Genomic DNA, 12,254 nt, shown 5'->3' with positions numbered 1-12,254 from the left:
TTATATTTATACTTGACTCGTTCAAATGTACTTTTACTTAAAAGGTTCATTTTTAATTAGGTTTTGGTTATTTCATATAGTAAATACATTATATAGTTATTCCCTTAGCCTCAGGATGCATGCATTTCCCTTCCCCCCAATAAAGAAAATATTGAATGACCTATTTTAAACCATCCTCATTAATATAAAGTGGCTTTAAAATACACTGGTTTAAAATGGCTAAAATGTGTAATCAATGTTAATGCCAAGGATACTCCCTAATTATATCATTAAAATTACTTTTTTATATGCCTCTCACTCACAGTCCTCACTCATTCTACTTGAATTTTTGAACTCTTGGCTCATTATTAAATATTGATGACAAATTTGTTCACTGATATAAATTAGCTCTAATGAAAAGAATGTTAAGTAATTAGTAATTAGCTCCTTTTTTAGGAATACCTGCTTTTAAAGGAGAGGTATTATATGCTTACTGATCGTATTGAAAGCAGATTAAGTATCTAGTACAATTTTCCCTAAATTTTCATTCTTTTATTATTTTATTTCTTACAGAAAGTCTACCCCTCTCATTCTGAGTAATTTTTTGCTATTTTTTTTCTGTCTCTTGTTTTGAGATAGTGATCTTTTGTTTGAAAGGTAGGGGTTCTATTTGAAATTAAAAAAAATTAAAAATCTCACCTATACCTGTGGGTATGTCTCTCCCTTCTGGAAGTATGATATTTTTATATTATATTTTCCTAAACTGTCTTCTTTTAGAACTTAGATACTATAGATCATGAGTGGAAAACTTCCTGAAAGAAGAAATTGTTGGAGAGAAATTTGAAAGTGGCAAAATGGGAGACAAAGAATTGACAACAGATGTAGAGGACAGCATGGAAGTAAGTGCAGCATGGAAGAAGAGAGGAGAGTATTAAAACAAGTCTGAGTTCAGAAGGTAGAGTTGAATTAAAACTTGGGTTGAAAAAGATACTTAAATGTCTAAGCTGTATAAGTCTAAGTCTTATACTTAAAAAAGTGTATTTATGGGGCACCTGGGTGGGTCAGTCAGTTAAACATCTGACTTCAGCTGATCTCACTGTTGGTGAGTTCAAGCCCCGTGTTGGGCTCTGTACTGATGGCTCAAGCCTAAAGCCTGCTTTAGATTCTGTGTCTCTCTTGCTCTCTTTCTCTCTGCCCCTCTCCCACTTGTGCGCGTGCGCGCCCTCTCTCTCTCTAAAATAAACATTAAAAAATTATAAACAAATAAAATTAAAACTATATTTAGAAGGAACGTTATTAGTTTTTTTAATATGAAATTTATTGTCAAATTGGTTTCCAAGTTTTTTTTTTAATTTTTATTTACTTTTGAGAGAGAGAGAACATGCATGCATGCATGACAGGGGAGGGGAAGAGAGAGAGGGAGACAGAGGTTTCTAAGCAGGCTCTGTACTGATAGCTGCTAGCCCCATGTGGGGTTCCAACTCATGAACTGCAGGATCGTGACCTGAGCCAAAGTTGGTCGCTCAACCAACTGAGCCACTCAGGTGCCCCTTAAATAGTTTTAATAGCTATCTTCCAGGAAATTTAAAGTAAAAAGAATGTAAACATAATAGATGTAGGTTTTGGATGCCTCACTCCCATGGTAATGGTATGAAATAACTGTTTGAGTATTCATTGTAAATCTACTTTGGGTAGAGAAAGATAAAATGACCAATTTAAAACAAGGATTGGATAAGGTTTGAGACTTAGTTTTAGAACCCTTAAAAATGACAATTAGCTTAACATACTCTAGTAAAGATCTATTAAACATAAACTATTTCATATTGTATTTTCTGCATATCTTTGATATCTTTTGCAAGTATCCAGAATCAATTGTATTATCAAATCAATGTCATTATAGATATCCCTCTCAAATGTTTACTAGAAGGAAATAGGAAAGTATTAACAAAATCAAATACGTAAGTAATGTCTTACATTATTCTTCTTGCAGATTTTACTTCATTCATTTGTTTAACAAATTTATTCAGCAAAACTTTGTTGAATACCTACCGTTGCTAGGTATTGTCCTAGGCAACAGAACACAGCAGTGAACAATACAGACAAAAATCTCCTGCCCATGTACAACTACAGCTGATGATGTCTTCCAGTTTCAATATATATAGAGTTGGCATCTCTTTTGTCATGATGTGCATTTTTTATAAGTCAGCAGTAGACTCTCTATCAGAACTGAGCCCACAGAAATACTTCAGTACATTGCAACCGGGAAAAGCCTCCTTAGCTTATTTTTGTCAAGCCGGTAAGTATTTTTTATATTCTGACGTGATTTTTGTGATGTTTCTCTTGCTGTTTAATCAGTAGTATTGCTGGGATACTGTCAAAATTAGTATTATGTGCTATAAAGCTGTTACTAAAATATATATGCCTGAGTTTAAATCATGATTGTGCCAGTTGACCTTCTGTGTGATTTTGGTTAAATCACTTAGCCTCTCTGTGTTTTTGTTGTCATCCATAATGAGGAAATAATACTTTATAAATTTGTTGTGAGGATTAAATGACTTTATTCATGTGACTTAGTCTTTAGTAAATACCAGATAAGAATTAGCTATTAGTAGAGTAACACCTGAATTTCATCCAGTCCTTTAAAAAAATTTTTTTATAACGTTTGTTTATTTTTGAGAGAGAGACAGACAGAATGTGAGTGGGGGAGGGGCAGAGCAGAGAGAGAGGGAGACACAGAATCTGAAGCAGGGTCCAGGCTCTGAGCTATCAGCACAGAGCCTGTTGTGGGGCTCAAACCCATGAACCGCAAGATCATGACCTAAGCTGAAGTCCGATGCCTAACCAACTGAGCCACCCAGGTGCCCCTCATCTAGTCATTTCTGAAAGTATACTTCTTGACATTTTTAGCAAGTGGATATGTTTAAAGTATTTTAAAACTTTAAGTGAAGAATTAGTAATGCTTTTATTTAATACTCTGCTTTAGTATACCATTAATTACACTGATTAACCAATGTAAGTATTGAACATAACTAAAAATGTAATGGTCTCATTTAAGTCTTTATGCCTTAAAAAATACTGTTCCTGGAATTAGTAAGTGAAATTAATCCACGTTTCTGTTGGTTCTTATAATGGTGATTTGAAAATGGTATTTTAAAATCATTTCAAAAGTTTTGTGCATGTATACATGTGTGTTGTGTATATGGAAACTTGGAAAAATAATGCCGAATGTTAGCTTTGAATTAAACATTTATTTATTCTTATTTTAGAAATTTTAAAAATTCACTTACAAAATTAAAATCATCATAAAAACATTAGAAATAAGAATAATGAGGCAATAAGAAGTAAGGGTGTAAAATTATATAACCAGGTATGTTTACTTGATCATTGGTTGTATTGTATATACTTGTTGGGCAAACCAATCCATTTCTTTTTCAGTTTGCAGCTTTGGGCCTTAATTTTAAAAATTCATCTTTCCTAAGGAGCGAGCCATAAAACATTCATAAAACATTTCTTATTTTAGATTCTCCAAGAACTTCCATATTTCTTGAAGAACTGAATGAGGCTGTTAAACCTCTCCAGGACTTTGGAATTTCAGTTGCAAAGGTAGAAAGATATTTTTTTGTTACTAAATTATTAGTGACAAACATTTTATAATTATATGACTTAATGCTGAGTATCTAAAAATACTTACGTTTCAGATCTTTTTCCAAACTGGAAAAATATTTTTTTTCTACCTTTTTTTCATAAAAAAAAACAGAAGCACAGAAGATACCTCCAGATTATGGTGTAAATTAGTACATGTAGATAAAGAAAAAAGCTGTTCAGAATTTTTTGTTAGCTTAGAACTTAATTTGTTTTATAAACTGTTTCAGTTTTTAATGCTATACTTAGGCTTTTTTGCTTTGTTTTGCCTGACAAATATAGTAGATCTCCACATTCAACTATTTATTAAATTTCTATTAGCACAAACTGAAGTATCAAAATTGAGGCAATTGAAGTATTTTTTGTTTTCTGTTCTTCTAAGTCTTTATAATTGCTTATGTTGCAGTTTTTCCTTTATTTTTAGGACAAAGTCAAAACAGCCTAACTTGAAATGACGTATTTAATTTTTTTCTCAAAAAATGTTCAAACTTGCCATGGAGTATTATGGAAAATTTCCACATGCATCATGGATTAGATAGCTACATGAGCTTTTCATTTACTTTAATCTTAGAATTTGTACCTCAGAAAATTGAATGATTAGTAACCCAGTGATTATTAAATTCTGTCAGATTAGTGTCTACCTGACTTTCTGTGTACATTTATTCTTTCTTAGTTCATTAGCCTTCTGCTTCTGAGAGATGGCTGCTGATCCACTTGGTCCCTACAGCTAGAGTTCCCAGGGCAGGAAGCATAGAAAGGTTAACTAACCTTGCCTATTAAAGGGAAACTCTTCCCTCTATCCACAGAACACTTCTGACATCAAATGTGTGAGTTTTCTACACCAGTCATTTATCATACTGACCACCCGTGTAACCCAGATCTCACAGGTTAAGGGCTTAGTCCTATAAGATTGCCCTCTACTTCAGATGCCAATCATAGGGAGTAGATTCTTAGGTTGCCTACAGCTTCTGTCTGACTTGGCTATAAACTGGGAGCTCTCAAAACCCCCTCCTTGCTTGTTCAATAATTTGCTGTAATGGCTCTCAGGACTCAAGAAAACACTTTGTGTACTATTACTGGTTTATTATACGTGATAGAACTCAGGAACAGCCAAATGTAAGAGATGCATATGGCAAGGTCTGGAAGCCTTGAGCACAGGAGCTTCTGTCCTCTTGTAGTATGGGGTGTTTCACCTTCCCATTACTTAGATGTGTTCACCAGCCTGGAAGCTTTCAAGCCCTGTTATTTAGGGGTTTTATGGAGATTCCATTATGTGGGCACGATTGAGTAAATCATTGGCCACTGGTGATTGGCTTCATCTCTAGCGCAGAGGATGGGAAATGGGGCAGAAAGTTCAATCTTCTAATCATGCCTTTGTCTTTTTAGTGAGCAGCCCCCATCTTGAAGCTATCTAGGGCCCCCCAGTGATCAGTGTTTTAGCATGCAAAAAGATACTCTAGGAGTTTCCAAGGGTCTTAGAAGCTCTTCTATAAGGAACTGGGGTTAAAGACCAAGTGTTAGAACAAAAGATACTCCTAGCCCTCCTGTCACTCAGGAAATAACAAGGGTTTTAGGAATGTGTGAGGAACCAGGGGAAAAGACCAATTCTATATTTCTATGTCACTGCTAAACACTTAAAAAAAAGTCTTTTCTTAATTCTGTATGTAAGTGGGTTAACTTTGAACAGCTGATTACACTCTAGAATGATAATGGTGCTCATCTTTGAGCAGCTTTTAATAAAATTCTAGACTAAAGTTTAGAGATGAAATACTAAGTTGGTATGACATTCAAAAGGGATAATCATACTATTTATTTAGTAACTAGTAACTGTATATCTGGTAACTAAAATAGAATATTAAAGTTCATGCCTAGAGTGTTGTTGCCTTTATGAACTAACAAAACGTAAAGTCTTGATTTTACAGTTGAGGATGCTAAGCTGTGTGGAAAGAAGACTGGTGAATAAGGCAGACAAATATTAAGTACCTAGCTCACTCTCTGCACATAATAAATATTTGGTAAATGTTTATGACATTGAAATGAGCTGCTTCATTTAGTTTTTTAGATAGATATGTGATAAAGACCCAGTCTATTTCTTTGGAGAGTTTAGATCCTAAATAGGGGAGTTAAACACAAATCACTTCAATAAGTAGCAGAACATGATCGTTGTAATATGAGATACAGATAAAATGCCACTGAGGTTTAAAGAAGGGAAGCTCATATCTGATTGTCATGGCAGAAGGTCACGTATGGTTTTTGGAAAGACTTTACAAAAAGTAGCATTTTGAGATTGTCTTGAAAAGTTAAGATTTCAGGAGGCAGAGGTAGATGAAGAAAACACTAAAATATAAATGTACTAAATGTTCCAGTTAAGACAAAGATTGCCAAGCTGGGTGCAATAACCAAACCCAAATGTATGCTATTTAGAAATGCATCTTAAAATAAAGTCAGTCTTCAGATATCTTCAAAGTATTGAAGGAAGGAAAAAGATGTATCATTAAGTGATGACCAAAAGGAGGCTGGTATAGTTATCTTACTATATCAAAGTAGACTTTAAAACAAAAAACTTTTGAATCATATTTGACTTTGTCATAACCAACCCATCAATAAACCTTTAGGTTCTACTATCAAAACTTCCCAAATCTTAGCACTTCCTGCACCTCCACTTTGACCCCTGTTGTCCAGACCTTCATGACTTCTCCTCTGGGAAACTACCAATTCTAATAATTGGCCTTTCTCCTTTCACTCTTGTCCTACTAAATTCTTCTCTATGCATAAGTCAAATGTGTCAGGTCCCATTGCTACTCCTCCAAAAGGCTTCCTGTTACAGTTAGGATAAACTTGAAACTCTTCACTCGTATGGACACTGGCTTCCTCTCATTTCTTTTTCTGCCTCTCCAACCTGCTCAGTTTGTTCCTGACACCTACAAGTCATCTTTTTGTTACCTGAACCTGCTTGATGTATTATTTCTACAAGGCCTTTGCAAGTATTTTCTCTTCTGTCAGAACTCCTCTTTTCAACATACTTATATAATAGTATGCATCACTACTTTGCTTCAGTTCTTTGTGCAAAGGTCACCTCCCCTCCCCCCGCCAAGCATTCCTTGATTACCTGTATAAAATGTCCTGTTACATACTATCCCTTTACTATTTTTTTAATTTGTGGGACTTAATGCTACATATTAATTAGTTTTTAAAATTGTCTGTCTCTACTTTTAGAATGTAAGTTCTAAAGATAAAAATCTTTATTTGGAACTTAATTGTGCCCCCAGTGACTAGAAGAGTGACTAACATATGGTAGGTGTTCATATATATGTTAAACGGCTGAATGGAAAAAAAAATCTATTGTCCTAATGTCAACCATCCCCTATGCTCTGACTTAAAAAAAATTTTTTTTAGTGTTTATTTTTGAGAGAGAGAATGCAAGCAGGGGAAGGGGCGGGGTGGGGTGGACAGAGGATCTGAAGCGGACTCTATGCTGACAACAGAGAGCCCAATGTGGGGCTCGAACTCACATACCACGAGATCGTGACCTGAGCTGAAGTTGGCCACTCAACTGATGGAGCCACCCAGGTACCCCTAAAGAATTCTTTAAAAAGTTACATATGCTAAAATTCACTCTTTTTGGTTATGGCAGTATTCCAACTTTTAATTCTAATTTCTCTATTCCTGATATTTTTTCTGAGTATCAGTTCTCCTTTTGTAGCTTTTGAAAACAAATGTAGCTTCCCTAGTTGTCATTCTGCTTCCTCAAACTCCATTAAAATTAAATTGAATGACACACATACAAAACAACCAACCCATTTAAAAAACAAAACCAAAACTTACAAAATCTAAAATGAAATGACTGTTTTTCTTCTAACCTTAGTTTAGTGCAAATTTTGTTGGTGGCTACCCTTTGCCCCATCTAGAAACCTCTTCATTCTTTTTATCTCCTTCTTTTTTCCTTTATTCCCTACTGCATACACATGCTCAGTCTTCTCCCTAGTTTTACTTACTGTATTGGTGAGAAATCTCTCAAATCTCTTCTGTCCTTTTCTGCTTTACTTCAGATCTCATTCATCCTTGCCCTGTACTGAGGTGATACTCGTTTAACTTTCCTGCTTATCTTTGTGTTTCCTTGCCTTCCATTACATCTTCACGTTGCTGTTTCTGTTGCATCATCCTCAGCAAGGGTTTATCCTTTAAAGATGCTTCATGGTCCATAATTACTGCTGGCACTGTCTTGTCTGTTTTTTGTCAGGAAGAAGTAGGAAAAGTGTACGTCAGCTCTTCTTTACGAACCTTCTTTGATCCGACCCCAGTAACTTCTCCATAACATTGTTTGGCCATCTATAGTTGTTGGGGAACCTGGAAAAGTCTTTCACTGGGGGCATTTGTGTTTAGGGAAGTTCTGTTAATAAAACAAAAGGGAAGGATGGATTTTGGATAAGAAACCAGCAGTGGGGCATCTGGGTGGCTGAGTCAGTTAAGCATTTGACTCTTGATTTCAGCTCAGGTCAAGATCTTGTGGTTCATGAGATTGAGCCCCATGTTGGGCTCTACACTGACAGTGCGGGGTCTGCTTGGGATTGTCTCTCTCTCCCTGTCTCTCTCTGCCTCTCTCTCTCTCTCTCTCTCTCAAAATAAACAAATGTTTAAAAAGAAAGGAAAAAAAAATAGAAACCAGCAGTATCTGCCGTACCTGTGTTCCAGCTGCTGAGATGCTTTCATGCTCTCAACTTACCACTTACTTCTGCTTCTTGGCTTTCGCTCATGATTTTTTGTCCTGCCTAAATGGTTTCTTTCCTTTTCTACCTGGTTACCTCGTACTTGTTCCATAAGATTGAATTAAATTTAAACTCTTAAGTATAATTAAATATAACTCTTAGGTATAGAAACACTTTCTTTCTCTGAGGTAACCCACTTGAATAAATGAGCAATTATAGAATACAAATCAGAAAGAAAAGTAAAATAAAAAATGTGAGGGGATCCTGGGTGGCTCAGTTGGTTAAGCGTCTGACTTCGGCTCAGGCCATGATCGCACAGTTCACAAGTTCAAGCCCTGCATTGGACTCTGTGCTGACAACTCAGAGTCTGGAGCTTCCTTCAGAGTCTGTCTCCCGCTCTCTCTGCCCCTCCCCCATTCGTGCTTGCTCTCGCTCTCTCTCAAAAATAAACATTAAAAAAATTTTTTTTTTAATTTGACCTGGAGACAGATTTTACTGTTTAATTTTCCTTCTTGTTTCCATAACCAAGAAACTTGACCTTTTGATATATACTCTAAACCTTAAATATAATCTTTTAAAGGTTAATTGTGTCAAAGAAGAAACATCAAGATACTGTGGAAAAGAAAAGGATTTGATGAAAGTGTATTTATTCAGGTAAACTGTTTTTGAGTGTGATAGCCAAATTAAAGCTATACTTCTAGAATATTAAAATATATAAAATATCACTAAGCCAGGATAAAGTTGTATGCATGGGGGATTATATGAAGTTTAGCAAATGGTCTAAGTCCTAGATTTGTTATCTGAACTTTAGCTTCTTTAGCTATAAAATTAGTTAAAATAGGTATAACAGCTACCTCACAGACTTGTTTTGAATATTACATGAGAATTCTTATGTAAACTACTACTATAAGTGCCTGGAAAGTAAGCATTTAACAAAGTTAGTGTTTTGAGTAGATCTCTCAGGTCCATATTTGGGTGTGAAAGAAAGGTATTTTTGAGACATCTGCCAATGTCCCAGTTACAGATTCCTCTCCACTTTGGTCTGCTAGTCTCTCTGAAGTTTCTCAAAATCTTTTTGTCAAACTCTTGGGATTTGGCCTAAGAAGTGAGGACAGATACTGTCTCCTCAGACCAATTGCTGAGGACACTTGTTTGTCTCTCCTATTTGTCTCCTTCCCAGCCCATTTAGGGAATCTGTGTGTATGTGACAAGGAGGTTGGTAGGAAGCTGTGTTGAGACTCATGTGTTTTCCTAGTTTTTTTTGCCAAGTTCTGGGCCTACACTCTTCCAAGTCAACATATTTATTGAACGTATATTCAATAAATATTTGTGCATATTTTACTGTCAGCACGCTGATAGGTGAATGGGATAATGGATAACACCCAGGCTCTTAACATCAAAGAACTTACAACCTACTGTATTAGAGAGACAAGAAAAATCAGTTCCAGGGAAATATTTTTGTAATGCTTTTTTAAAATTTTTTTATAGGGGCAACATCTTACTGAGAGAATTCCCTACTGATACCTTGTTTGACGTGAATGCCATCATTGCTCATGTTCTCTTGTAAGTATAGGGGGTACTCATTCACTTATTGTTAACAATCTCTTGATTTCATTTTAGAAAACCACAACCCATTAAAATATTTTAGGGTTTTAACATTATATTCATAGGCATTAATTTCACACAAATTACTGGTCTGTCTTCCTACATAGAGGATCTAAAATTTCTTGACTGGCAAAGGATACAGATACATCTTTGTATAAAAGTAGGAGAGGGCACAGCAGGACCACATGGTCATAGTATTGCTTTTGCTTTTGAATGTACCTGTGAAGTAAGGATTTTACCAGGTAAGAAGTTTGTCTTTGCTGTTCTCACTAGGAGTTTTAAAATGTCTGGCATGCTTCTGACCCCAGCCTGATTTTTCTGGAGTCTGTAGCTCTGTGCCTGGTCAGTAGGTACAGAAACTGTGCAGATAGTCTCAACACACATTGTAGTGTTTACTGAGAGAGAGAGTGAATCTAAATTTAACTTCTATGGCATGGAGTCTTTAGACCTGGGGTTTAGGCCTATGTGGAGTCCATTTGTGCAGTCTCCTCCTGAATGAAGTCTGATACTCTCTTTGGTGACACAGCTGGAAACTACAACTTCATTAGGGACACAAGTTAACGTGGACTTTTCCAGTTTAATGTTGCGCTTGGACTCTTGGCCACTAAGACCTTTGCTGACACTGAGTGTGTTTGTTTTCTGCTTGGCTCCCCTCTTTCTTCTCTCTGACTGGATTCCCATAAAAATTGGATGAAAGTTAAACGACAAGACACAAACATAAAGGTGGAAGGTTGTGGTTATCACTTTGCAAATGGATACTTTTAAATGTTCCAGTACTAATTATATATTAATGAAAAGTTCTTAGAACTCGTTGATAACCATGGAGTCTAAGGCCTGTAGACCAAGAAGCCAGTTGTAGAGGGTGAACAATGGCCTTTTGAAGAGGAATTCCAAAGAGCTGCTAGGCTGTGCAGAGACTTCCCCCCGCTAGAGAAAGGTGTCTTCAGGGTGGGGGTCATAAAAAGCTTAGCAAAGTTCTAGTTTTAATAGATATGATGCTTGTTCTCAAGAAGCTCCCTAGTTTCTGCCATTTTTACAGTGGATGCCTGATGACAATCTTTGACCCAGATATGAGAGGGTGAAGAGACAGAGAAAGAAGATTCTTTGAGGGTTAGGGAGGCAATACTAAGATTTAAGATTGTCTTTGACAAGTTTGATAGCAAATCCTGGAGCAGCAGGCCCATGTTGGACAACCTGCTGACAAAGTGGTTTTAAAACAATTGGGCCTTAGTGTGGAGAGGCTGTCGATGCTGGGAACTGGTTACCCCATGGGGCTTGTGTCATTCAATCCTGCTGTAGTAGTGTCCTATTCCTAGTGCTGTGCTAATGCTGATTCATAGAATACTAATTCCACAAATAGATGATTCCCCATGTTTCTGCTATGTACCTGATACTCAGTAGGCATTGGGGATACATAATAGAAAAATATATGACTTCTGTTCTCTAGGAATTTAGTGTTTTGTTAGATACATAAACAGAAAATATTATGTAGTAAGTAAAATAGAAGTTTGATGCATAAGGCTTAAGGATCCACAGCATAGAGAATGGTTACTTGTGTCTAGAAGGAGGGTGGATATTTGTTAAGAAGGCTTCCTGATGGATGTAGCACTTGGGATGACTCTTAAAGGATAAGTGAGGGTTTGCTTGGTGAAGAAACAGAAGGTGGGGAGATCAGGGGACACTGTGAGCAAATGCATAGAGGTTAGAATAGTTTGGAGGGGGCAGTTTTTACTGGAGTATGAAATGTGAAGCAGGACATGGGAGCAGAAAAGTAGGTATGGGGTCAGATGAAGAGATATGTGTTTACCATGTAAAGAAGTTGTGGCTTTTGGGGTAGCCACTGAAGAGTTAGGAGTTCAGCTCCAGGCCAGAATCTTTGTGTCATCTATCAGGCCTGACAACAGGCATTTACAGGCTTTGTCTGGTAGGCCTCATGGGGGAAGGTGTCCTGCCCACACCAGACTTGGTGCATGCCCACTGCATTGCAGTTTTCTAGAGAAAGTTAAGGTCTAACTATCAAGCACCTCACCAGTTCCAGTCCCTGAGGCCAGACATGCTCATGGGTACACCTGTATTTTTAGCCCAAGTGTCTCTATTCGAAGGCCTCATTATCAGGGACCTTGGCTGAGGCACCTCCTAGGTGCTTCCACTAAGACCTTATCAAGGGTCTTTGGTTGAGACACGTTTCTCCACTTAGTACCATTCCACTTCTGGCTCCTCCCCCTTTCTTTCTCCTGAGCCCCAGAGTCCATAAAGAGTCAGGAGCCATTTGTTTGGGGCCCCTGGGAATGCAATGCCTCCCTGCACCTGAACTACACCCAT

General features: G+C 36.9%; 1 protein-coding gene across 5 annotated transcripts in view; it reads left to right on the top strand.

The window, feature by feature from the left end:
- Positions 1-12,254, top strand: part of TXNDC16 (thioredoxin domain containing 16) — a 143,016-nt gene that overhangs the window by 7,963 nt on the left and 122,799 nt on the right. For 4 of the 5 annotated variants that reach the window (XM_053224461.1, XM_015080118.3, XM_027065715.2 and 1 more), the window contains exons 2-6: positions 757-878; positions 1,970-2,275; positions 3,500-3,582; positions 8,908-8,981; positions 9,816-9,890. In XM_053224461.1, coding sequence (XP_053080436.1) covers positions 2,113-2,275; positions 3,500-3,582; positions 8,908-8,981; positions 9,816-9,890 — 395 coding nt within the window. In that variant the 5' untranslated portion in view covers positions 757-878; positions 1,970-2,112. Of the gene's footprint in view, positions 1-756; positions 935-1,969; positions 2,276-3,499; positions 3,583-8,907; positions 8,982-9,815; positions 9,891-12,254 lie in introns of all 5 variants that reach the window. The other variant, XM_015080117.3, reaches the window with a different exon arrangement.

Source organism: Acinonyx jubatus, chromosome B3 (assembly GCF_027475565.1).
Source record: "Acinonyx jubatus isolate Ajub_Pintada_27869175 chromosome B3, VMU_Ajub_asm_v1.0, whole genome shotgun sequence".
Classification (NCBI taxonomy): domain Eukaryota; kingdom Metazoa; phylum Chordata; class Mammalia; order Carnivora; family Felidae; genus Acinonyx; species Acinonyx jubatus.
This window is presented reverse-complemented; position numbering and strand designations above follow the sequence as displayed.